Source organism: Triturus cristatus, chromosome 9, assembly GCF_964204655.1.
Source record: "Triturus cristatus chromosome 9, aTriCri1.1, whole genome shotgun sequence".
Lineage (NCBI taxonomy): Eukaryota > Metazoa > Chordata > Amphibia > Caudata > Salamandridae > Triturus > Triturus cristatus.
This window is the reverse complement of record NC_140592.1, coordinates 841747930-841771241: the sequence shown is the minus strand read 5'-3', so window position 1 is coordinate 841771241 and position 23312 is coordinate 841747930. Positions and strand designations below refer to the sequence as shown.

The 23312-nt window shown below is 43.7% G+C and overlaps 1 protein-coding gene across 6 annotated transcripts in view; it reads right to left on the bottom strand.

The window, feature by feature from the left end:
- The window catches only part of PPP1R13B (protein phosphatase 1 regulatory subunit 13B), a 509136-nt gene that overhangs the window by 155561 nt on the left and 330263 nt on the right, over nucleotides 1–23312 (bottom strand). For all 6 annotated transcript variants that reach the window (XM_085626276.1, XM_085626274.1, XM_085626275.1 and 3 more), the window contains one exon: nucleotides 4606–4757. In XM_085626276.1, coding sequence (XP_085482402.1) covers nucleotides 4606–4757 — 152 coding nt within the window. The remainder of the gene's footprint in view (nucleotides 1–4605; nucleotides 4758–23312) is intronic.

Below are 23312 nucleotides of genomic sequence, written 5' to 3'. Positions count from 1 at the left end.
ATAAAATACAGGAGGTAGTACCGGAGCCAACAATGAAAAACGACCTCAATGCAAAAGAAATTAGCAATCCTTTAATTGCGGTGAGACGAAGACGGTAGACATCATGATATTGAAAAACTTCAGACCCGGGGAATAGGGGGCCTGAAGCGGCCCAAGTATAAATGGTGTCCTAGATAGAAGAGAACGCGGGACTCCTTCAACCTCCAGCAAAAAGGTTTTGTCGATAAGCTTATCGACAAAACCTTTTTGCTGGAGGTTAAACCTGGTTCCCTCTTACGCCTGGATCCCCTGTGGGCCTATCTAAAAGTGCGAAATCTTGACCGGTGGAATCCTGGGATTTCTATCCACGTATTCATGTTTTTACAATCTGCTGACCTTTTACATACTTAAAGGGGCCCCGTGATTGTAGGGTATCTAGAATACCCACCCACAGCCTTGCTGCTACTAGGACCGCTTCTCAGGACCGTATCACAGACATTATTTTGTCTGCCTGTGTAATATCTCAAGTGCGCCCTGATGAAGGAAGCCTCTATTTGGCACTTGTACGAAACGCGCGTCGGCGCTTTTCTTGTCCTTATGTATAGTGATATGGACGTGAATGTTTGTGTATGAATTTGACTGTATAAAAGGGATGTTTGGATGTATGAGTGGATCTAATTGGTGTCTTTTTTTGAAGTGTCACTGCGTGTCCTAGGTTTCAGACTGTTTTTGCATGTTTTTGATTATGTATATTCTTCCTAAATGTTTTGTATTGTTCAAATGGAATTACTCTATTATAAAAAATCATGTTGATATCTATATATATATATATATAAAAATGAAAATTAAAAACTGTTTTGAATAAATTTATTCTTGTTGTGGTGTGTGGGTATACTGTTTTTGATAGTTAAACTTTTTTCCTTGTCATTTAAGGGAACACCCCCTTTTTCATGTTTTTTTCCTCTTGTTCTCGCCCTGGCGGGTTGTTCCCCAATTGTAGTTATTTCTTAGATTCAGGGTCCCTCCTCTGTTTTTCAATCAGGTCACTGACAGTGCACAAGCACACTCATCCGAATTATAAATATGTTTACATCGAATGTTCAGGGATACTGACGTGGGTTTCCAATATTACAACACAACAGCAGCTCACTAATATTACTGCACATAATCTCTGTGACATGCTCCCATATCTCATATGTGAGGTCCTCTTTTGATCTAAAAAAAATTTTTTATGGCTGTTGCATGAATCAAACAAAACATTTCTCGGCAAAATGTCTGAAATCCTTTCACGCACCATACACATTAAAACGAATTAATTAAAACTTTATTTAAAACAATATTTTTAAGAATGATTAAAGGTCATCAGGACAATACTCTCTGCAGAACCCCTAGCAAGGCTGGAGCCCTGGGCCAGAGCCCACTTTGCCCATGCCTTGAAACGGCTGTGTGCTGGTTCATCCTGCTAACAAAGACAATAACACATCACCAGAACACACAAATGTATGGACCTCAGGTATGGACTAAAAAAGCAGTATTAGCACATCTTTAACATTCCCTCTCCATTTAAAACGCACTTAAATAATGGCTTACAGTTGCACTCGAGGTTTTTAAACAAACTTTTAACAATGTGCAAAAATCTAAAAAACCAACAAACATATGCAAGTCCACATGAGCTTCCAAATTCAACGTGTATTTAGGGGACATATGGTGAATCGTGCAGCCTTTTTTACTTTTTATGCTTTTTTAAGCTTTGAACATGAGGGGAATCAAGTAAGAAGCTGATTCTGAATGCCCCACAGGCAGGGGCACTAGATAAACATGGAGGCAAACACATTAATGACCTTTCAATGACAGAAAAAGCTCTGATATCAAGACTTTCCAGTGATAATGACTGACAAAAGATCTGGGATTTTCCAGTGAAAGAAACTGGACACAACCCATTGGGTATAGAGCTATTCTTTCAATATGGCTACGTTAGTACATCCTATGACTGTGGATCAGGTCAAAGAAACTTCAAAAGATCCAGAAACAGGTCTTTTGTTGTGATGACTTCTGACCTTCTATGCATTGTTACCTATTCCCCCTGGGTGCTTGTCATCTTTTACTTTCATATGTTCAGGATGGATGCGAGGCATGTGGGGGATGAGATTAATAATTTTACTAAATTAATCTCTAGTGTGCTCGAGGTGAAAATCCAAGTACTCTCATGTCAATCATGAAACCCTACACTTGAAAGACTGGAAGGCTCTGGCTAGCTAGCTGGAAAAGTGAAGATCTGGTAAGTAATGATTGGTTATTTATGAGCAATATGGCCATGATTGTGTTCATCTTCTACAGCTATAGATCTCATTCATCTTGGGTTCATACATGGTCTTCCCATCAAAGAACAATTACTTTTTCCTGGGCCTTTAGCTTCATGACTGAAGGTATGTGCCATTAATGATGCTCCTGTCTAGACCACAGATTAGGATTCCAGTTTCATCGCATTTTTTTTTTAACAATTCCGTCTGTATTTACCCATATTTATTTTTTGGCCATCTGATTGGTATTTATACACATTTATTTTGTGTTTTGTGAACAGATGAGGTGATAACTCGTATATTTCAGGATTTATTTAACGGACAAACGTGCACTCATACTTTGATGCCTGTCAGGTTTTAGCACATTACATAGATAGAAATTCTAAAATAATAAACCCACATAAAAATGAACATAATAGCACAAATACATGTTGAGATATGCAGACATGAATAAATGTCATTAAGCTTTGTAGCTCCCCATGCTGCCAATATGTACAGCTATTGGATTGAAAGTCATTAATCCCAGCATGGAGGGTCACTCAAAAGAAGCCAAATTATATGTTTTCAGCTTTTATAAAAAATAAATACAGGTTTTCTGTCTGTATTTATCTGTAAAAATTTATAAAAACTGAAAACTGGGAGCCCTAATTATGATCCTGGTGGTACACTGATGAAGTCTCTGGACAGCTGTCATTTCTCTTCCCAACTTCTTTGCCCAAGTTGAACATGAACCACCACTCATCCTGGAAGGGAGTCTCGAGAAAAAAAAGTTTGTAGTCCAGCTTGACTAGAAGTGGAGATGGAAGCTGCCCATGAGGTCCTTAGCACTGGCATGCTGCAGGGAGAGACTACTGAATTACTAAATGTTTGTGACACATGGGTCCAGGCACTTTGTCCGCTTGCTAACGTAGGAGGATATTGCTTTGGTCTAATTGGAAGCGGTCAGTAACACTGAAGCCCGGGCAGGTGGATTCCTGCACACTATGTTCTAGTGGTTTCACCACCCCATCTGAAGTGTAATGTAGCCAAAAAATCAATAGTGAACCCAGTATCACAGACTGCATTGTCTGACAACAAGGGTGGGTTACTAAAGGTGACAGCTCCAGTCTTTTAAACAAACAACAGAACAAGTTACTTACCTTCGGTAACATATCATCTGGTAGAGACACAGTCTATATATATATTTATTATGACTCATTACCTTTGAACTTATTTTACTTTAACAACTCTCATTGACGTAAAATATTGTAGACTATTCTTCCTGTATTTTAAAAAGTTAAATGATTGCTACTGGCCATTATCAAACAAACACATTTACTCAACAAGCCCAGTGAAAATAATTAAAAAGTACCAATTTAAGGCGCACTTTTGTCTAATTCAACTGCAGTAGTTTTGCACATTCAAAATGAAGTGCAATGTTCTCTCAGACATGTAAGGACTCCAGTAAGAGAAAACTAGGCTCTTTCGATGTCCACATGGTCGAAGCACATGAGGAGCGCATGAAGTGCTCCATCCGCATAGCTGGAATATTAGTTTTGTAAAGATAACTCACATGGCTCTACCTTGAAAGGTGACTGCAAGACAGGCTGATTGAGTCATTAAAAGCTTCAGTGTCACTGTAGTGGTGATTGCAAATTGTGTATTCAAAAACAATTTAAGAACTTGTCTCAAAAGCAATATGGCTTTGTATATGTCAGTTACAGAAAGGTCTCCAATCAGAACAATCCATTAATTTGGCACATTTTGGATGTTGTCATCAACTTCTGGTCAGCAAATTGTCATTTAGAAAGTATCTTGCTGACTTTACTAATCTGTAAAGTATATTGACCTTTTAATAGGAGTACAGGTGAGCTTGCACTCATCCAAAGCAAATACGTGGTCTGCTCGCTCTTTGAAGAGAAACGGACTGAAAGTTTGCAATCAATTCAATATATTCAAGGCCTGGTGATTAAAACTCCACTGAGATATAAAGGGGCAATTTGTCAAAAAGCTCAAAACAAAGAGAAAAGGCTCACAGAACCGTAGGCTAAAAAGCATATGTAGTTCGATATCATCCAGTTAAAGAGAAAAAAAGGATAGCAAAATGTTAACAAGGTGAAATGTTAATAGGATATTTTTATAAATCAATCAGACCAAATTAAAATGGTAAGGTGGTTTCTAAGGTTAAAAAACTGAAGGTGTACATTTATTTCAATAGCTTACACCTGTAAATAGCATCAACAAGTCTTAATGTAATGTATAATGTCTAAAATAAAATATTAAAAATAAATCAAAGGCTTATGGCTTTATAAAAATGATATTTTAAAGCGATCCGCAGAAATCTTACCAACTTCTCATTAATTGATACGGGTTGACTTGAGATGGGTCCTTGTTTTAAACCAGTATCCATACTGGATTCCTTCCAATCTGCACTTGACAGTTGAGGCGTTTTTGCAATGGTAGTGCCTTGTTTGAGAGTAGGCCAGTTTCCATCATTAGCTTGATAAAAATAATATGAAGCATTGTTACTTAGAATTACATTTAGAGATAGCATGCACATACTACACATGAATAAAATACAATATTGCACAATGTAGACATTGTGGTTCAGAAACACAGATTTAGGTGGGGAATACAGATTTAAATTTAATTAAATGGAATTTCCAAACATGAACATTTGTTAGCGCTTGCATATATATTCTGTAACAGGTAAACAAAGTCAATTTCTCTTTTCATTCATAGATCAGTTCATTAAACCGATGCACTGCATTTTTAGCATAATGATGGTAATGAAGCCGTACACAAGTATTGTTCAGAGCAGTAGAACTACACAGACAAAAGAACAGACATCAATATTTGCAATTATTAAGTCCTAGTTGAAAAAACAGTCTGCATCTCTGAATTACAGAACCAGTATGTTGCTTAGTTCCTGAAAAGATAAGCTCAATTTTTTTTCAAAGAAGGTACCTAAAGAGGTGGTAATGACCCATGCTTGATTCTTTACCATTTGTAACTACAACTCAGGTGGTTTAAACTATGTTTATTGGGAAATGCTAAAGGAAGCAAATAGTATGAAAATAATTTTCCTGTATTGATACAAATTACTTTTCCAAATTATTTTAATGTAGAAAGCCATCAGTTTGGTGCAATGCAATTTTCAAGTAATTTCAAGGCATCACCAGAAAGTTCAGTGCGTACCTCACCAATGTTTGAATGAAATCTTGGACATGGCCGCAACTTCCAGTTACCCATATGAAATCCTCTGAGGATGGAAAGTGCAATGGAGTAAGCAATTAATAATTGAATTAAAATGTTTGCAAAACAAAAATGCTGCAACAAATATTTTTCAAGGCAGAGATTACATAAATCACAGCATTTCCTTTGCAGTTATTGACTACAGATGCCCAATAAAGCGTAGGTTATAACCAGAATCACACATGGATCACAAAGTTTTCTCTGTACCCTTTAACCTTTGGCAACATGCTCTGTTAGCACTGTATTCTGCGTCACTTTATTTAAAAGATGATATATTTGATTAGTTGAATATAATTGCCCACACTTTGCTTTTAGTTTTTTGTCAGTAAGTGTTCAAGTTTGTTCTACTGCAGTCTGTTTGCCATTTCGCATTTTGTCCTATAAGTGTTGTTGGATGTGTGTTGAGGTCACGTTTTTAACTAATATAACTTATGCATTTTAGTATCTAGGGATCTAACGTTTTATATATTTTTATAGTGTTTTTGGATTTTGTTTGTTGGGGAGGTTAAGCTTAATACTCATGTTATCACTAGGTTAAAGTCCTTATTTACTCACTCAATGATTCCATTTCCACTGTAAAAAGGTGTGAAAAAGTTCATACACACTATAAGGTCATGAAATGTCGTGCTCTATTAAGAGTAAATATATGAAGCCAATGTGTCCAGAGAACTGTTTGAACATTTAGCGGTTTATGGGCAGATGGTTATTTACAATGTGTAAATAGTAATTGGTTCACACAATTCCCTCTAGCAAGGGTATAGTTTCCAATCCTTTTAGTAATTGAGCATAAAGAAAGGAGGTGATAGCAGTTGTTATGATTGAGAATCCTCATTCTGTTCTAGGGCTAGTCACAAAGGAGGCTCTAAGAATCTTTAGGTCATTTCATCAGAGAGCAAAAATATACCAATGGATGCATTCAATTTTGTATTTGGATGGAAACGAGTCCACAATATAGAAAAATAGCACTGTCAGTCTTTCATTTGTTCAAAAACATGGCTTGTTCCAGCAAGTTTAAGTTTAAAAGAGGGAAAGTAAATACCAGTCAGTCAAACTCACATAAGTAGATTTTAAAAGAAATGTCACATTCCTGTTCTCCACTCCACTATCCAACAGCCCCTTGCCCAGCACTTGCATGAACGTCACAAGAAATATCAAACTGTGGTTAGAGAACAATCTGAAGGCCAGATTTGACGTTTGGGAGATGTTTTCTTTGCACAAGATATTTAATCTCTGTGAGACGATTCAGGTGAAACAGACACACCTCATTTAGGGGATCTACTGAATGTAAACCAAAATATGCTTCATCTCTGTGTTGCTTTAAGATCTAATGAGTTATCAAAACACTCATGATAGATATCAATTAAGTGGTAAAGCTCAACATTACCTCTTAACCTCTCTGCAATCTAAAGCTTATGAGAAGGCCTCTCAAATGGACAGAATTTCATTGTATTTTGAATGTTATCAGTTAGTTTCAGTTGAGGGTAGTACAGGTTTCATTTACGTAGGATAGTCATTTACATTGCTTTCCCACAGAGTAATCCTTCTCGTCCTTGCACTTGATAAGACAGCAATGATAAAGGGCTCCAATGTCACTACATTCAATATAAGAGGAAACCAGAAATAGCCTGGTTTTATCTCCAAGGAAAGGGAAAACATCTTGGCTGTCAGCATTCTATGGACGCAGTAGCCATCTGCTTTAAATAAAACAGTTTATGTCTTGACAGGAAATTATAAATCTGGCCAATTAAGTCTATCTAAATCAACTGTACTAATTAACAGCCATTCACAGATAATACTACAGATCAAAAGTCAAATCGCAGTTTATTACCATACTTGGCACCATAAAAGGGCCAGGAAAAAAACACTATGCATTGCCTCTCAGCCCGCAGGTAACAATCACTTTATACATGGAAACAACTCTCCCAATTGTCACAAAGCCTCTTCACTGTGACTTTACATTGCAGCATAAATGTTTCCCCTTATGTCCTAGTTTTGGTTAAACACCTTTCATTAAAAAAAATACACATTAATAAATGCTATGACAAACAATATATGCAAAAGTTATATTTTATTTATTCCCGTTGCTGAGGAGGGACATCATGCCCTACTCGAAGCTTCACCTCTTACTAGTCATGGGCCCTCCCTACACTCAAAAATGATAATAAATGGCAAATTACACTCTATGTATCTATGTATCTACATATATACAATTTAGTCACTTGTGCGAAGATAGAATTCAGTTATAAAGCACAGCTATGGCACGAATGGTTGCTTGGATATGAACCTGCAACAGATTTGTCTATAGATCAGATGCAGAGCCTCATGGGGGTACGTTGCAAATTTCAGGATGCAATGATGTTTATGGTGATCAACAATGCTATTGGTTTTGGTAGGCAATACACTCTACAGCCATGGAGATTAGATTAAAATGGCAATTCCTCCACAGCCGCTTTCTTTACCGGGGGATTGTTTTTGTTTTTTACTGCAGGCAAGCCTTGAAGCAGTACTCTGCAACAGCAATACTTGTAGTAGTTCTGGTAGTAGTTTGATAGCTGTGAATACCAAAAACTGTAGAAGAATCTGACGTCAGTCCATTTTCCCAACACGACTGGTGCAACCTTCCTACAAGATTGAATGCATTAAATGTTGCTGTTTTTATTTGTAAAAGTGTTTTAAAAATGTACAAAACAATCTAAAAGATATAACAATAGTAATTGCTGATATTTTTACAGCAGTGTATAAGGAAATAGTTTGTATACATAATCTCTTTTGTTATATGTCTGACTATTTATGGTCTTATGATTATTGAGTTCTAGTGGAGTTGACCAATCTTGTCTTTGTCCCGTTTATGCGTTTGAATGAGTGAATGGATAAGTGCGGTGCCGAAAAGAATTTATGACGATGTGGGGTTATGGTGTATAATATTTATGGTTTACACGTCTGGTTGGGAGGTGTTTTTGTAATTTTTTATACATATATGTGTTTTGTTGCTATTTTGACTATTTATGATCAATTTATGTATATTGATATAATTGCGTATTATCTATTTGCACAATAAATTAAGGATCTATATCCTAATAAAATGGAAAATTATTTATCGACTAGTCATATATAATTGCCCCTATTTCTGCACACTGTGTCTGCTCGGTAGTGAGGAGGTGACCTATTCCCCTCTGTTTTATATCAAGACGTGACGCTTTATTTAAGAAATCATTTTCAGGCAGTGCGGTTTGGTTTGTTTGATTGTAGATTTCAAGCAGAAGAAGTCAGTACCCTTCTGCCCTGGGTAACGAGTGGGATCAGTGGCGGCCACAACTTAACGGGGGAGGTAGGGTGGGGTGTTTGGGGGGGGGGGGGGGGGTTACATTTAAGTCTTCCTGCTTCATACAGTCAAAGACGGTAAGAGGGCAATGTAGGTTTGGGAGGTATCAGTGCATTTTAAAAATTATGCTGAATGTTTGTATAGCTGTTACCTTTGATAACAAATAAAAGATTAACCCAGAGAGACCGAAGTTCCTCTAAAATTCAGCAGTTAGTTGTGAAGGGTTAAGGTAAGGCTAACACTTGGCATGTGGAAGAAAAAGGAGTAAAAATTTGGTGAAGAACTCTACTGATAAATCCAGGACATTTGACTTCTGTTCAATTAATGCAACATTTGGTGCTGTATTGGGTTGGATTAGAACACACAATTGGTTTGAATGAAGGCCACCGAGACACAGGCAAGATACTGGCACCCTATAAGTAGTTAAATGAGTAATTGAGGCCTGTCCCGTGACACCGCACCTCATACGGCATCTCATGCAGCCTGCATGTAGTGCCCTGTTTGAAACTGTTAAGAGAAGGTGGGTAGTCCATGCAATTATTTGCACTGTGTGAAATTATTTGCACCTTTTTCCTGTGGTGTACTGCTGATGGTAGGACATTTGTGGACTATTAATATCCATGGGTGAGGCCAGAGGAGCAACTAGAGCCAAATTTCGGGGGCGGGGGGGCTAAGAAAAAATTTCGGTGGGGCGGGGGGGGTAGGCTGAAACTTTAAGCAATAGGCATAGTGGAGCTGCAGGGGCTCTTGGAAGGGGTGAAACAACAGCAAGGCCTCATTAACATGCAAATGGCCTTTTAAAGACCTGTGAAGTGCTCGGGTGCGGCTGTGTGTGGCCCGGGAAGCTGTCTCATCCAGGGCTGCCACACACGACGGGGGGGCTGAATCTCTTTGAGTCCAATGGGTGTTGCGCGCCTGGGTGAGGCTGTGGAGGCAACAGGATGACATGAAACCCAGAAGCAGCTCACTACTCACTTGTAATCATGTCATCCATTACAGAGATCGTTCTGCCAGTAATGGACCTGAATCCTCACTACTGGGTGTGAACAATATTACCTGACTAGATGAATGTTTGCACCTGCGTAGTCACAGCCAATTTCAACAGTTCTGAAATACAAGCAAATTGAAAACATGGTTGGCATCTTGATGGCTCTAAAAGAGTTCAGGTTGCTCTTTTCTCAAAAGCTGAATTACCATGGCTCATTTTAGAAAAATCCAAAGCTTAGTGACCGCTTTATTTCCTAAAAACTGAATTGGATTTCTCATATTAGTTTGAGAGGTAAATATGGTGCGCATATTTTAATGCGTCAAGCAAAATTAGCTGAAGGCTGGGTCAAGAACGATGCAACCTCCATGGTAACCATGGAAGGAAGGCTAGTTAGTAATCAATATGCTGAACTGCCTAGTGAAGTCAATTTAGATATTACTGTTTGTAACGGTTAAGGACATTATTTATTTAAATGTTATGGTTTTGCATCACACACCTGGCCCAGACAGTTTCATTCCAAACCATATTTTAGTAATTTAGTGCACTGTCCTACTCACACAATAACATATAACATAGCCTATTTGGACAAAAAAGGTCTGGTCCTCACACCACCATACCCATTGTCTGATGCATGTAGTCTATCAATTCCTTTCAACTGATTGGGACACGTTAACCAGACTCCTCCCCTACAAGCATGATGCTTCCTAACAGTGAATGGCAGAACTAAGAATGTGAACCTCCAATCCCAGACTTAAATAATTTTATCATGCCTGCGATAGTCATCTCTATGAAGCCCCTGGACACTCAGGACTATTAGCTGCAGTCAACCCTAAATACCATTATCCAGAAAAAAAAGAAGAAATCACATAAACTGAGAACACCCATCCAGATTGCTCAATTAATTAAAGCAGCAAAATTAGAAGTGAACTAAGAGAAAGCTAAAACGTAAGCACAAACTGGATACAAGTACTACTATGAAATTTTATTTAAAATGTGTCTTATTTCAAAGAAATGTCAGAATCAGTTGCACCATAAAGACACTTTCACACTCAATTACACTTGGAGAACCGGAGTCTCTTGACAATATTCACGCACAATGATATTGCATTATGCTTTGCTCAAAAAATGCTTTTATCCATAACTCTCAAAGAGTAATGGGAAACCGATGTTAACTATTTGCTGACCCTACTCCCAGACTTGATTGGATGGCCTAATTTACAACTAAGATGGTTCAGTTGAACTAATCCCAGAACTCACTGAAGGGTCTTTAATAGCATTAATCTACAAAATAATCTTTAGAGACTAACAACTTAGAACGTAGTCCAGATTCTTATTGCTTTATTAAACAAAGGCTCCATCCTATCAAAAATGAAGGCGGTCACAGTAACACCACTGTTTAGAGAGCCGTGTGTATTACCACTGGACCCTGGAGATTTTGGACCTCTCCTCAATCTCCCAAACCTCTCAAGATATTATAAAGAATGTTTATCACCCATTTCAAAGAGAAATTTGAAAATTGTATTTTCCTTAACAGGTTTGGTGAGTGGTATCTGGTTTTATAGCAGCTAAGTTCAACTTACGACAAAAGGTGAATAGAGATGGATATAACTCTAATTTTATTCAATAAGAGCGTTTCAATACCTTCAACCATCAAATCTTAGTAAAAAGTCTTAGTGATTTGGAGGGTATAGTCTAAAGCCTGGCCTGGAACAAATGCTCTTTTTGCAGAAGGTTACTGAGTCCATCTATTTCCAAATGTAAACAGCAGCACAATGATGTACTTCAACACCCTGTCTTCTCATCACTGATTTTCAAAGTTTACATAACACCCCTACTTGGAATAATCCAAGACTTTGGGTTTCAGTTCCTCAATGATAACAATTAGACCCAAATTAGTTCATAAATGTATTCCTCAGATAGGTCTGAAGTTAATTTGCCAACTGCCTTCTTGCATGGTTCCGTGGGTCATTTTTGGCTCACGCTTACTCATTTGATGGTCAAAACATTGTTGGCTCATGACCTAAAACAGGGCCTCAAACTAATTAAGTTGTCTGGTGTTGCTTTCTATTTTGTCTGGGAGTACCATAACAATGGTCTAAAGAATGTTATTATCAGACTGCTAAAACAACTAGTATGAATCACATATTCATCTGACTCATGAACTGACCGCTTTGGAGTGCCCCATATACCCCAAACTGTTTATTGATTTCAAGTATTTATACTATGCCAATGCGGATGCTGGTCCTAGTGCATCAAGCATTTTCTTTACCGAGTCCTGGAGCTGGAGGGGCCACTACCTGCCCTTAAAAAATGAAACGAAAACGTTTCATTTTTCTTTTTTTAAATGCATCCAACGGGCTGCATTAAAAAAATATTTGCTTTATTTAAAAGCAGTCCCAGACATGGAGATCTGCTGAGCCCAGCAGGCCACCATACCTGGGAGGGCCACCATTCCAAATGTAGTTGCAAATTGCAAGTGCCTCATTAATATTCATGAGGCATGCAATTTGCGACCCCATTGGGAATGGCAAGCAATGTCTCAGACACTGTTGTACATAGCATTTTGCGACTCGCAAATTGCAAACCGCAATTGAGCGCAATTTGCGAGCCGCAAAATGCTATGGTCGTACATCTGGCCCTAAGTGCTTTCCATAGAATGTTAGTTTAATAGTTTAAATAAGTACATTTTACAATGCTTTTGCTTTTTTGATGGCCTTTTATTATAGCAGCTATGAATCCAGCAAAAGCTTCATCGTCAAAGTGCATAAAAGAAGAAAATCTCTTGGTGGGATGTTAAAGTGGAACAAAAAAGGCAGGCAGATTTCAAGTAATTTAAACGGCTTGCCTTCGCAAAACAACAAATGCAATTTATAAATATTGAGACAATAGTGGTGAAACGTCCTTTCCAGATCATCTGATCTTTCGTAATGGAATGAAAAAATATGTATTTTTGGTATAAATGAGTTTTTTGGGATAGAATATCTACATTAGTTGCTCACACTTCAGATACAAACATCTTGAGAATAATAATTTGTCTCTGTAAAGCATTTAATAATGTGGGATTGCTGCTACAGAGAGCTATACATAACAAGTTAATGGTATTCATTTAATGGTACTTGTTTTCTCTGCCACAGAAAAATGAGAAGCAGAGTTGTTCCTCTTTGGATTTGATCAGATCACACGAAGTAGGTGAATCATCTTATGGGCATGTAGAACAACACTATAAAGGGAAAGCCCTATTAAGAAAAGCCAACAAACCCATCTTCCATCCCACTCCCTCTCTCTGTTTCCGTGGTCCCAAGAAGAGTGGTATGTCTCTAGTTTAGCGTACATAAAAGCACTCTCTGCAGAGTTAGAGAAGTTTGCTCCATGTCGTTAGGCGCAGGTCAAGCTGGATGGAGGGTAATGCATCTTATGCACAACTCTCTGCTTTCCTGGGCCAAGCTGTGCCTGCAACTCTTCTGGGCAAAGCATGTGTGCATTTTTAAGTTTATCCTTTAAACATTAAATTAACAGCCAACAAGACATACAGTATAGATCCATGCTTAAGACATAGCTATGTGAAATGGAAATGAGCATAACATTCTGTTGGCTTTGCTACTTAAGACAGGAAGCCACGTTACTGAAGGTTGCTCTCAAAAACTACAACAACAGCAGCTAATGCTATTAACTTGTACTGATTTTCTGGATTATTTAGTTCTAATTACTATTTATAAGTGTACACATGTACAAAGACAATTTCTGTTGCAGTTTAACCCACAGTTTAGGAAATCTTTTAGAATATTCATGACTATTACTTTCCATAAACATGGTTTCTTTGTGTTCAGTATATGCATAAAGGTAACTTTTGTTGGGATGTAAGAGCTCAAATGACCAAGCAATTACAATAGGCTTGACAGCAAGCGAAGATGTTCCTTATCCAGAGACTCACAGTGCAGACTGGCAAAAAGAGTAGGTGCTCGGTGACGGACACTACGATCAGTAGAATGAAGAGCGGAAGGAGGAGATGACAGTACATGATCCACTATGACGTCTAAATCAGAAATCTTCCAGGTTTCTGGAGGTTTTCTCAAAACCTCCTTATCCGTCTCTATAGGAGACAGGAGCCCCAGGAAGAACCAGACACCAGAAGAGAAAGACAAACACAGCAAGAGAAACATAAGAGCAAGATGACTAAAGAGAGTATAGACAGGACGAACAAGTTACTTACCTTCGGTAACGATGTATCTGTAAGAAACATTAGTTAGATTCCTCACCTTAGAATATCCCCAGGCGTCAGACTGGATCCGGAAGATTTTTCGTCAGCAATACCCCTTGCGCGTCGCTAGGCGTCGTCTGCGGCTCCGCGTCCGTCGTCGGCGTCGTGCGCCTGATTGACGTCGTCGGAGTACTTGTACATAGCGTTCCGCGCCAGGAACGCAGAGCCATGCAAGATACCGACACTGGTGCCAAAAATTTCTAGGGCCCTGAAAGGGATAGCCTTAACCCTAGATGTCAGTTCGCAGAACGTGGAGGATGGATGGGTCGGTGAGGAATCTAACTGACTAATGTTTCTTACAGATACATAGTTACCGAAGGTAAGTAACTTGTTCATCTGAAAGAAACACGTTAGTTAGATTCCTCACCTTAGAATAGATACCCAAGCAATACCAACCCCGGTGGTGGGTCTGCGAACCAAGATCACACCAGAAAGTCCTGGAGGACAGAACGGCCAAAGAAGCCATCCCTCCGGACTTGGCTGTCCAGGCAATAATGCCTGGCAAACGTGTGCAGCGAAGCCCACGTTGCCGCCTGACAGATGTCCTGCAAAGGGACCCCCCGTCCCAAAGCAGTAGTAGCTGCTGTGGCCAGAGTAGAATGGGCGCGCAGCCCAACAGGCGGTTCCTTTTTTGCCAAGGAATAACAGATTTTTATACACAAAACGACCCACCGGGAGATGGTCCGTTTGTGTACAGCTTTTCCCTTCTTTGCACCCATGTAGCCAACGAAAAGCTGGTCGTCCACTCGGAACTGTTTTGTGCGGTCCAAATAAAAGGAGAGCGCACGTTTTGGGTCCAGACAGTGGAGCCGCTCTTCCTCTTTGGAAGGATGCGGAGGCGGAAAGAAGGTGGGCAAGGTGACAGATTGTCCAAGATGAAAGGGGGTCACCACTTTCGGTAGAAAGGAAGGACGAGGCCGAAGGACAACCTTGTCCGGATGAACAGATAGAAAAGGAGGCTTGGACGATAGAGCCTGGAGCTCACTCACCCATCTAGCCGAGGTGATGGCAACCAGGAAAGCAGTCTTAAGAGTTAGAAGACGAAGAGGACAATTGTGAAGAGGCTCAAATGGAGCGCACATCAGGAATGTCAAGGCAAGATTCAAGTCCCACTGAGGCATTACGAAAGGGACAGGAGGGAACGTGTGAGTAATGCCTTTAAGAAAGCGTGACACTACAGGGGACTTGAAAAGAGAGGGCTGATCTGGAAGCCGTAAGAAGGCAGAGAGAGCAGCAAGATAACCTTTCAAGGTGCCCAGGGCAGAGCCCTGCCGGGCCAAAGAAAGAAGAAAGAGGAGAACCTCAAAAAGAGGGGCGGAAAGGGGATCCACAGCCTTTGCTGTGCACCATGCCACAAATTTGTTCCACCGGCAGGCGTATACCGTCTTTGTGGAGGGACGCCTGGCTGCCAGAATGATATCACAGACTTCAGGAGGCAAGTCAAATGGCATCAACTGCCGCCGCTCAATCTCCACGCATGGAGGTGGAGGCTGGACAGGTTCGGGTGGAGGACCGTCCCCTGCTGCTGCGACAGAAGATCCTCCCGAAGGGGCAGACGTATCGGAGGATCGGTCAACATACTGAGTAGCTCGGGATACCAGTACCTTCGTGCCCAATCCGGAGCCACCAAGATGACTTGGGCCTGGTCGCGCTTGATCTTCTTCAGCACGCTGGGCAGAAGTGGTATAGGCGGAAAGGCGTACAACAGACCGCAACTCCACTCGCGACGAAAAGCGTCGCCGAGCGAGTGCCGCCTTGGAAATTCCAACGCGCAGAACTGCTGACATTGCGCGTTCTCGCCGGTGGCGAATAGATCTAACCAAGGCTCTCCCCACTGCTGAAAGAGACCTTGCGCCACCTCGGATTTCAGACGCCATTCGTGATCCATTATGCACCGGCGGCTGAGTTCGTCTGCTCTGGCGTTCAGAGAGCCCGCCAGATGTTGAACCACCAGGGTGGTGCCCTGGTGTTCCAGCAATGTCCAGAGGCGCAGAGCCTCCTGACAAAGGGTCCACGACCCCACCCCGCCCTGTTTGTTGCAATACCACATGGCCAGGGCCGGATTGGGAACCAAAACCGGCCCTGGCAAAGTACTGGGGAGAGGGGGGGGGGACGGGCGCTGAGCTCTTTGCCAGGGCCGGTTTTCGGACGATTTTGTTACAGGGCCGATTATGCTGCAAAAACGGCCCTGTAACAAAAACAGCCCCCAGGGGCTCAAAACCGGCCCCCACCCATGCGGCGCACCGGGGGATTGCCCGGTGCCCGCTACGGCCAGTCCGGCCCTGCACATGGCGGTGGTGTTGTCCGTGAACACCTGCACGACACTTCCCCGGACAGAGGGAAGGAAGGCTTTCAGTGCAAGTTGGATCGCTCTCAGCTCCAACAAGTTGATGTGGAGGCGAGACTCCGCCGGAGACCAGAGGCCTCTGATCTCCGCCTCTCCCATATGGCCACCCCATCCCAGGAGGGACGCATCCGTCACTACGACATGCTCCGGTAGGGGTAGGGAGAGGCTCTTGCCCGTGACCCAATCACGGTCCGTGAGCCACCACTGCAACTGCTGTGCAGTGCCCTCCGAGATCAAGACATGGTCGGACAGGTTGCCGTGATGCTGGGCCCACTGAAACTTCAGGTCCCACTGCAAAGCCCGCATGGGCCGCCTGGCGTGATGCACTAGTAGGATGCAGGAGGCCACCAGCCCCAGAAGCCGCAACACTAGCCTGACCGAAACCCAGGATAGAGGCCGAAAGATGGGAATCAGGGCCTGAATATCCCGGACCTGCTGTTCCGGTGGATGAACCCGGAACTGCGCCGAATCGAGAACCGCTCCGATGAAAAGGAGCTTCTGAGAGGGGCTCAGGTGTGACTTCGGCACGTTGATGGAAAACCCCAGCAAATGCAGGAGCTCCGCCGTAGTCTGGAGGTGGGAGACGACTGTCTGGGGCGAGCCCGCCTTCAACAACCAGTCGTCGAGATAGGGGAAGACTGGAACCCCTGATCTGCGCAGATGAGCTGCGACCACCGCCATCACTTTCGTGAACACCCGAGGGGCACTGGTAAGGCCGAAGGGGAGCACGGTGAACTGAAAGTGCTCCTGACCCACCCCGGCAGGACGGGGATGTGGAAATATGCATCCTGCAAGTCCAACGCTACCATCCAGTCTCCAGGGTCGAGGGCAGCTAGAACCTGAGCCAAAGTTAACATTTCGAACCGTTCCTTCCGGAGGAAGGCATTGACGTTTCGCAGGTCCAAGATAGGGCGTAGGCCCCCTTTGCCCTTCTTGGGAACCAGAAACTAGTGGGAATAACAACCACGACCTACTTCTGGGCTCGGAACGCGCTCGACGGCCCCCTTGGCCAAGAGGGACGAAACTTCCTCGTGGAGAAGATTCAAATGATCCCCCGAGATACGGTGGTGCTGCGGTGGCATGGCTGGAGGGGTCGTCTCGAAGGGGAGGGAGTAGCCCCATCGGACGATTTGCAGCACCCACCTGTCCGATGTGATGGACCGCCAGTGGAGCAGGTGATGGCGAACTCTGCCGCCCACTGGCGTGGAATGGGCCTGAAAGCTCGGACTAGGAAAGCTTTGAGACGGATGCTGCCGGGGTGGATGTGGACTGACCGCGTCGTCCTCCAGTACCGCCTCGGCAGAAACCACGTCCGCGACCGCGTGCAGGTTGGTTCTGCGGCCGGTAGCTAGGCGGACGTGAGGAGAAGCTCCTTCCTTGGCCACGAAAGGAGCGAAAAGCGCAAGTTTGTGGCCGCGGGGCCGAGAGGCCCAAGGACGTGGCCGTAGCCCGGGAGTCCTTGAAGCGAGCCAGTGCACTGTCCGCTTTGCCACCAAAAAGGCGAGCGCCATCAAAAGGCATGTCCATGAGGGTGCTCTGGACATCCCCTGAAAAGGACGTGGACCGCAGCCAGGCGTGACGTCGAAGCGCCACCATGGTAGAAATTGCCCTACCCAGCGAGTCCGTAGTGTCAAGCCCACATCGGATTGCATGGCGCGCTGCATCTCTCCCATCGGCCAGGGCCGAGGAAAGCCGCGCCCGGGCCTCCTCCGGGCACAGTGGCAGCACGTCCTCCACCGCATCCCACAGAGAGTGGGAATAACGGTCCAAGAGACAGGCGGTGTTCAAAGACCGCAGGCCCAAACTGAGCGAAGAGAACAGGTTCTTACCAAACTGTTCCGGTCTCTTGGAATCCCGGTCCGGAGGAGCGGACGGAAAGGAGGATTGGGAGGTAGAGGCCTGGATAACCAGACTCTCGGGGGTGAGGTGTTGGGACAGAAAACTGGGGTCGCCCGAAGCAGGGCGGTGGCGCCTGGCAACGTTCCTATCCACAGGAGGGACTGTGGAGGGCTTGGACCAGGTGCCCTGCAGAACGTCAGTGAGGGCCTCATTGAATGGCAGCAGAGGCTCAGTGGAGCATGCGGCAGACTGAAGCACCTCAGTGAGGATGTTAGTCCTCACAGCCACGGCAGGCAGCTCGAGCCCAAGGGCTCCGGCCGCCTTGCGCAGCACCACAGAAAAGGCTGCACCCTCCTCCGAAGCCACAGTCGGAGGAGAGATGAATCCAGTGTCTGGTGAGGTATCCAACCCACTGGCCTCCCCCAGTTCATCTGCCCAGTCCTGTGCAAGTTGGCTCTGAAGGGCCATAGGGTCATCAGACCCCTCCCAGTCGCCCCCGTCATCCGATTCCTGGTAAACAGGAGGAATGATCGGAGCCGGTCGATAGACAATATGTGTCTCTAGCGGCGTCGGATGCGGCGTCGGGCGGCGCCGCATCGGCGTCGGGACCGGACAGGGGCTGAACCGGGGATCGACGTCGACCGGAGCCGGCGTCGGGGGTGGTATCGGTGTCGGCGCCGGCGGAGGAAGCGTAACGAGGTCGACCGACGTCGACGGGGCCCAGGCTCGGGCCCCTCTGGGACCTGCGGCGTCGGGGCCGGAGCCGGAGCCGCCGGCATGCGAGGTCGCCCAGTCGAGTCCGCGGGGCCCGAAGGCGCGCCAGCGGGCGTCGACGGCGGGGCCAGGTTCCTCATGGCCAAGAGGAAGGCACTGACCTCCGCCGGCGTCGCGTCAGTCCCAGGGACCGTCGGGTATGGGGACTTGCGCGGTGCCTGCGGCTCCTGTGGAGCCGCGGGGGTGGAACCACCCGGACCCTCGGCCGAGTCGCGCGACCGGCGAGGGGAGTCCGAAGAGCGGTGTCGCTTCTTGGACTTCTTGGAGTGCCTCGACTTACCCGAAGACTTCGAGCCAGACGAGTGACGAGGTTGAGTGCGGCTCCGCGACCGATCCTTGGACCTCCTCCTGGACCGGGATCGAGAGCGACGCGGAGCCGAGTGGCGAAGCTCGAGAAGCTTGCGGGACCGCTCCCGCCTAGCTTTCGAGGTCAGGGCCATACAGTCGGAGCACGACGCCGCGTCGTGGTCGAGGCCCAAGCAGTACAGGCACCGGCGGTGATGATCGGTCACCGACATCAGTCGGTGACAGTCGTCGCAGGCCTTGAAACCAGGCATCCTACCGGCACCAGAGTCGAGAATTGACCAAAAAGAGTCAAAAAAGTTAGTCAAAAATTGACTAAAGGGGTAGCTCTCCCGGATCTGCGCTTACTGGCGCGGAAAAAAGAAGAACTGACGTCAGCGCGCGAGGGCGGCGTCTAAGTACTCCGACGACGTCATTCCGCGGCACGACGCCGACGACGGACGCGGAGCCGCAGACGACGCCTAGCGACGCGCAAGGGGTATTGCTGACGAAAAATCTTCCGGATCCAGTCTGACGCCTGGGGATATTCTAAGGTGAGGAATCTAACTAACGTGTTTCTTTCAGATAAAAAGTCTACAGTACCTAATAAAAACACGTAACATCACTGCACTTCCAAGGATCTCCAAATTCCGTTTAAAACACATCTGGTGTAGGTGTTTCTTTACTAACACTAAACATATATTAGATTGCTTGAAGAAATTCCACATTTTACTAACAAGTGATATCAAATATTGTTATGGATCAGAAACATTATATAAGCCATGCAAACTACACCCAATTTATAAGCTACATTTACTCTATTAAAAAACACTCCGGAGCTATCAGTTGGAAGTCTGCAAAGAGATGCACACATGTGAAAATAATAGGAATGCAGTTAAGTAAACTTTTCTCATCCATGACAAAGTCAGAAGACCTTTTATCAAACCAAAGTCAAGTGGGTTTTCACAGAAATAAGGCCATGTCGAGATTGTTTAGGAAGATGGATGTATCTTGGTCCATATCTGAGGCTCTTACCATTGATGGTTTTAATATATGTCTTACTCCAATCCAGTTATTTTTCAATAAGAGAAGAAAAGGCAAATTCTGTAGCCTTATGTAAATGACTGGCCTAGTAGAAAGAGTTTTTTTTATATTTAATTAGGAGAGCTACATATATTTAAAGTGGGCAAAACTGAAGTAAAAATGGTAAATGGCTCCAAATTTTGTAAACACTTGATACAAATGAAGTAGTCGGTGCTACAGGTAATATGCAAATAATTGTACAGAAGATTTAATTGAAGGCAAAGAACAGTGAACACTTAATTGCACAGCCAATGCCCCCTACTTTCTGCTACAAACTTATGATAGCATGAGAAAAAAAAGTATGGACACGGATCATGCTGCATTTTGTGCAATTAGGGTGAATGCAAAGTCAGCTTATTAGAGCATCCTCTCCTTCTCCAATGTCAAGTAAAGTCATGTAGTTAAGTGGCATGACTGAATCTGAAGTTTTCCAATTTTAGTACGAGGTTAAGGAGACCGTAGCTGTTCAAGTTAGGATTTCCTTTATGGGCAGGAATAGGGGGAGTAGCCACCACAAGTGATATGAATAGGGGGCACAACCCCCACAAGTGATATATCTCACTTGTGGTGGCTGCTTCCCCTATTCCTGCCCATAAGGGGACACTAACTTGAACAGCTATGGTCTTCTTAACCTCTTACTAAATATATATATATATATATTTCCTGAGGCATAAAATAATAGAGGCTGCGGAATCACTATTGTCTTAGAACTTATAATTTTGCCTTGGCAGGGGGAAAAAATAAGTAATGAACTTCAAGACCAGCCAAGCACATTTGGTAAAAAAATTCAAATGGGATAGAAAAGAGTTACAATTTTCCAAATTACGATTTTAAATGGCACAGATGTACAAAAGTATTAACTCCTGCAATGTGCCACGATTGCATTTTGAATGTTAAGGTTTTGATTAGCCTTCTCAAATAGCCTGCTAATTGAACAACATCTTTTGGCTAGGCTGCAAGATTTTTGAAGCGTCTGCTGTAATTTTCAGCAACCACTGGTGATAATCTGAACCTTCAAGTTTTGCTTTTATGAAGAGATTAGTAATTAAAGAATGAACAATTGTGAACCTGTGCAGATGGTCAGGAGCGACTGCTCCCAGGAAGCAGCAGCGGGTAAGGGGGAGGACGGAGGGGTTTAAAAAAAAAAAAAATAATACACCTGTTGGCCACTGCCGCCTTACCTCCGTCCTCTTCCTGGCGTCTTCCCTGTAATGGAAGCAGGAAGCATCGGGCTTCTAGACTCCCCTGATCAATCACAACTCTGAAATGCAGTGTTGTGATTGGTCTGAGCGCCGAACCACTGTGCTCATCCCGGGAATGGGAGGCTGGGCATGTTCTCTACGCAGCCTGCATGGAGAACATGCAAAGAGCACATACATGTTTGGCCAGCCCCAGAGAGTCGGTCTAAATAAGTATTTTTTAATATCACTGAATTTTGTAAATGAAACCGAAGCATCCAAACATCATACTGCTTGAGGAAGGTGAAAGCTGAAACTTAGTCGAAATATGTTATATCATATCAACGGGGACATTCAAAAGGTGCTGGTGCACCTGAGGCCTAAACCCGGACACCCTATGGGCCAGATGTACAAAGCATTTTACCAGTGGCCGTTTGCAACAGGTAATATGCATTTTGCCATGTACAAAAGGCAAATGCGACTCGCTAACTTGTTACCCAATCGGATTTTGCTTTTATGATTAGGAAGAGATGTGTTTAGAGCGTCCCTTCCTAATACCATATAGCACTGGTATGTAAGAATGCTTTGCGACCGGAATGCGGTTGTAAAACATTAATAATTTACCAACTCCGCAGAAGAGACCGTAACCCATTCGCAATTGGGAAGGATTCCCCAAGAGACCGCTTCCTCTTTGTAAATGTGAGTGAAAACAGTTTAAGAGCAGACAGTGGTCCCACGGACCTCTGCCTACACTTAAAAAATAAAAAGAAACAAACTTTTCATTTTTATAATGCAGACCGTTTTCCTTTAAGGAAAATGGACTACATTACAAAAAAAAATATTGCTTTATTTAAAAAGCAATCACAGACGTGGTGGTCTGCTGACCCCAGTAGGCCAACATCCCTGTGATTGTAACCATTCCCAATGGGTCGCAAATTGCGACCTGCCTTATGAATATTGATGACGCAGGTCCATTTGCGACCCATTGGGAATTGCAAACAGTGTCTGACACACTGTTGTACATAGCTGTTTGCAATTTCCTATCGCAAACTGACTTTTTTGTCCATCTGGCCCTAAATGAGTCCTGCATGTGAAGGAGGATGCTGTTATTAACAACTCTTGCTGCCATATAAGCCACATCGATGGTGTACCTAATGTTGGTATTGCTGATGGTTTTTCCATTAGCAACCAATTCCTGTCCACATTTATAATGGGTCTCATGGAGGTTCTTTACCAGCTCCTCCATTTCCCCCCGATTGTACCAGTCATATAAGTAGAGGGGACCCAAAAAGTTTGCAATGAGCCATTGAGTGGTTGGCCCGAGCGCTAAACGCTCCCCAGAGATTTTAAATATTTAGAATCCTTATCAGGTGAAGGGATGTCTCCTGTGCCAAAGCTCTAGGGAGTCTGGGACAATATGTCCATGAACATAAGCCTGATAGTCAAGGGTAGGCTTATACTTTTTTCAACTTCAAGGAGAGGCCACATGGGCCATAAATGGCTACTTAAACTAGTAGAATGCCGACCTAAATATTCCCTTCAACAAAGGAATGTAATGCCCCTTTCTTGAACAGGGTCTCAACCAAGAAATCGTCCTTATCCTACACTGTATGCAATTTGACCTGACAATGCTATGCAGATCGCCTTATCAGTGAGTTGGCAAAGTAGGGCTCAAGATCTGGATTGTTTTGGGGTAGATCACATAGTCCTCCCGGGGATTAACTCCTT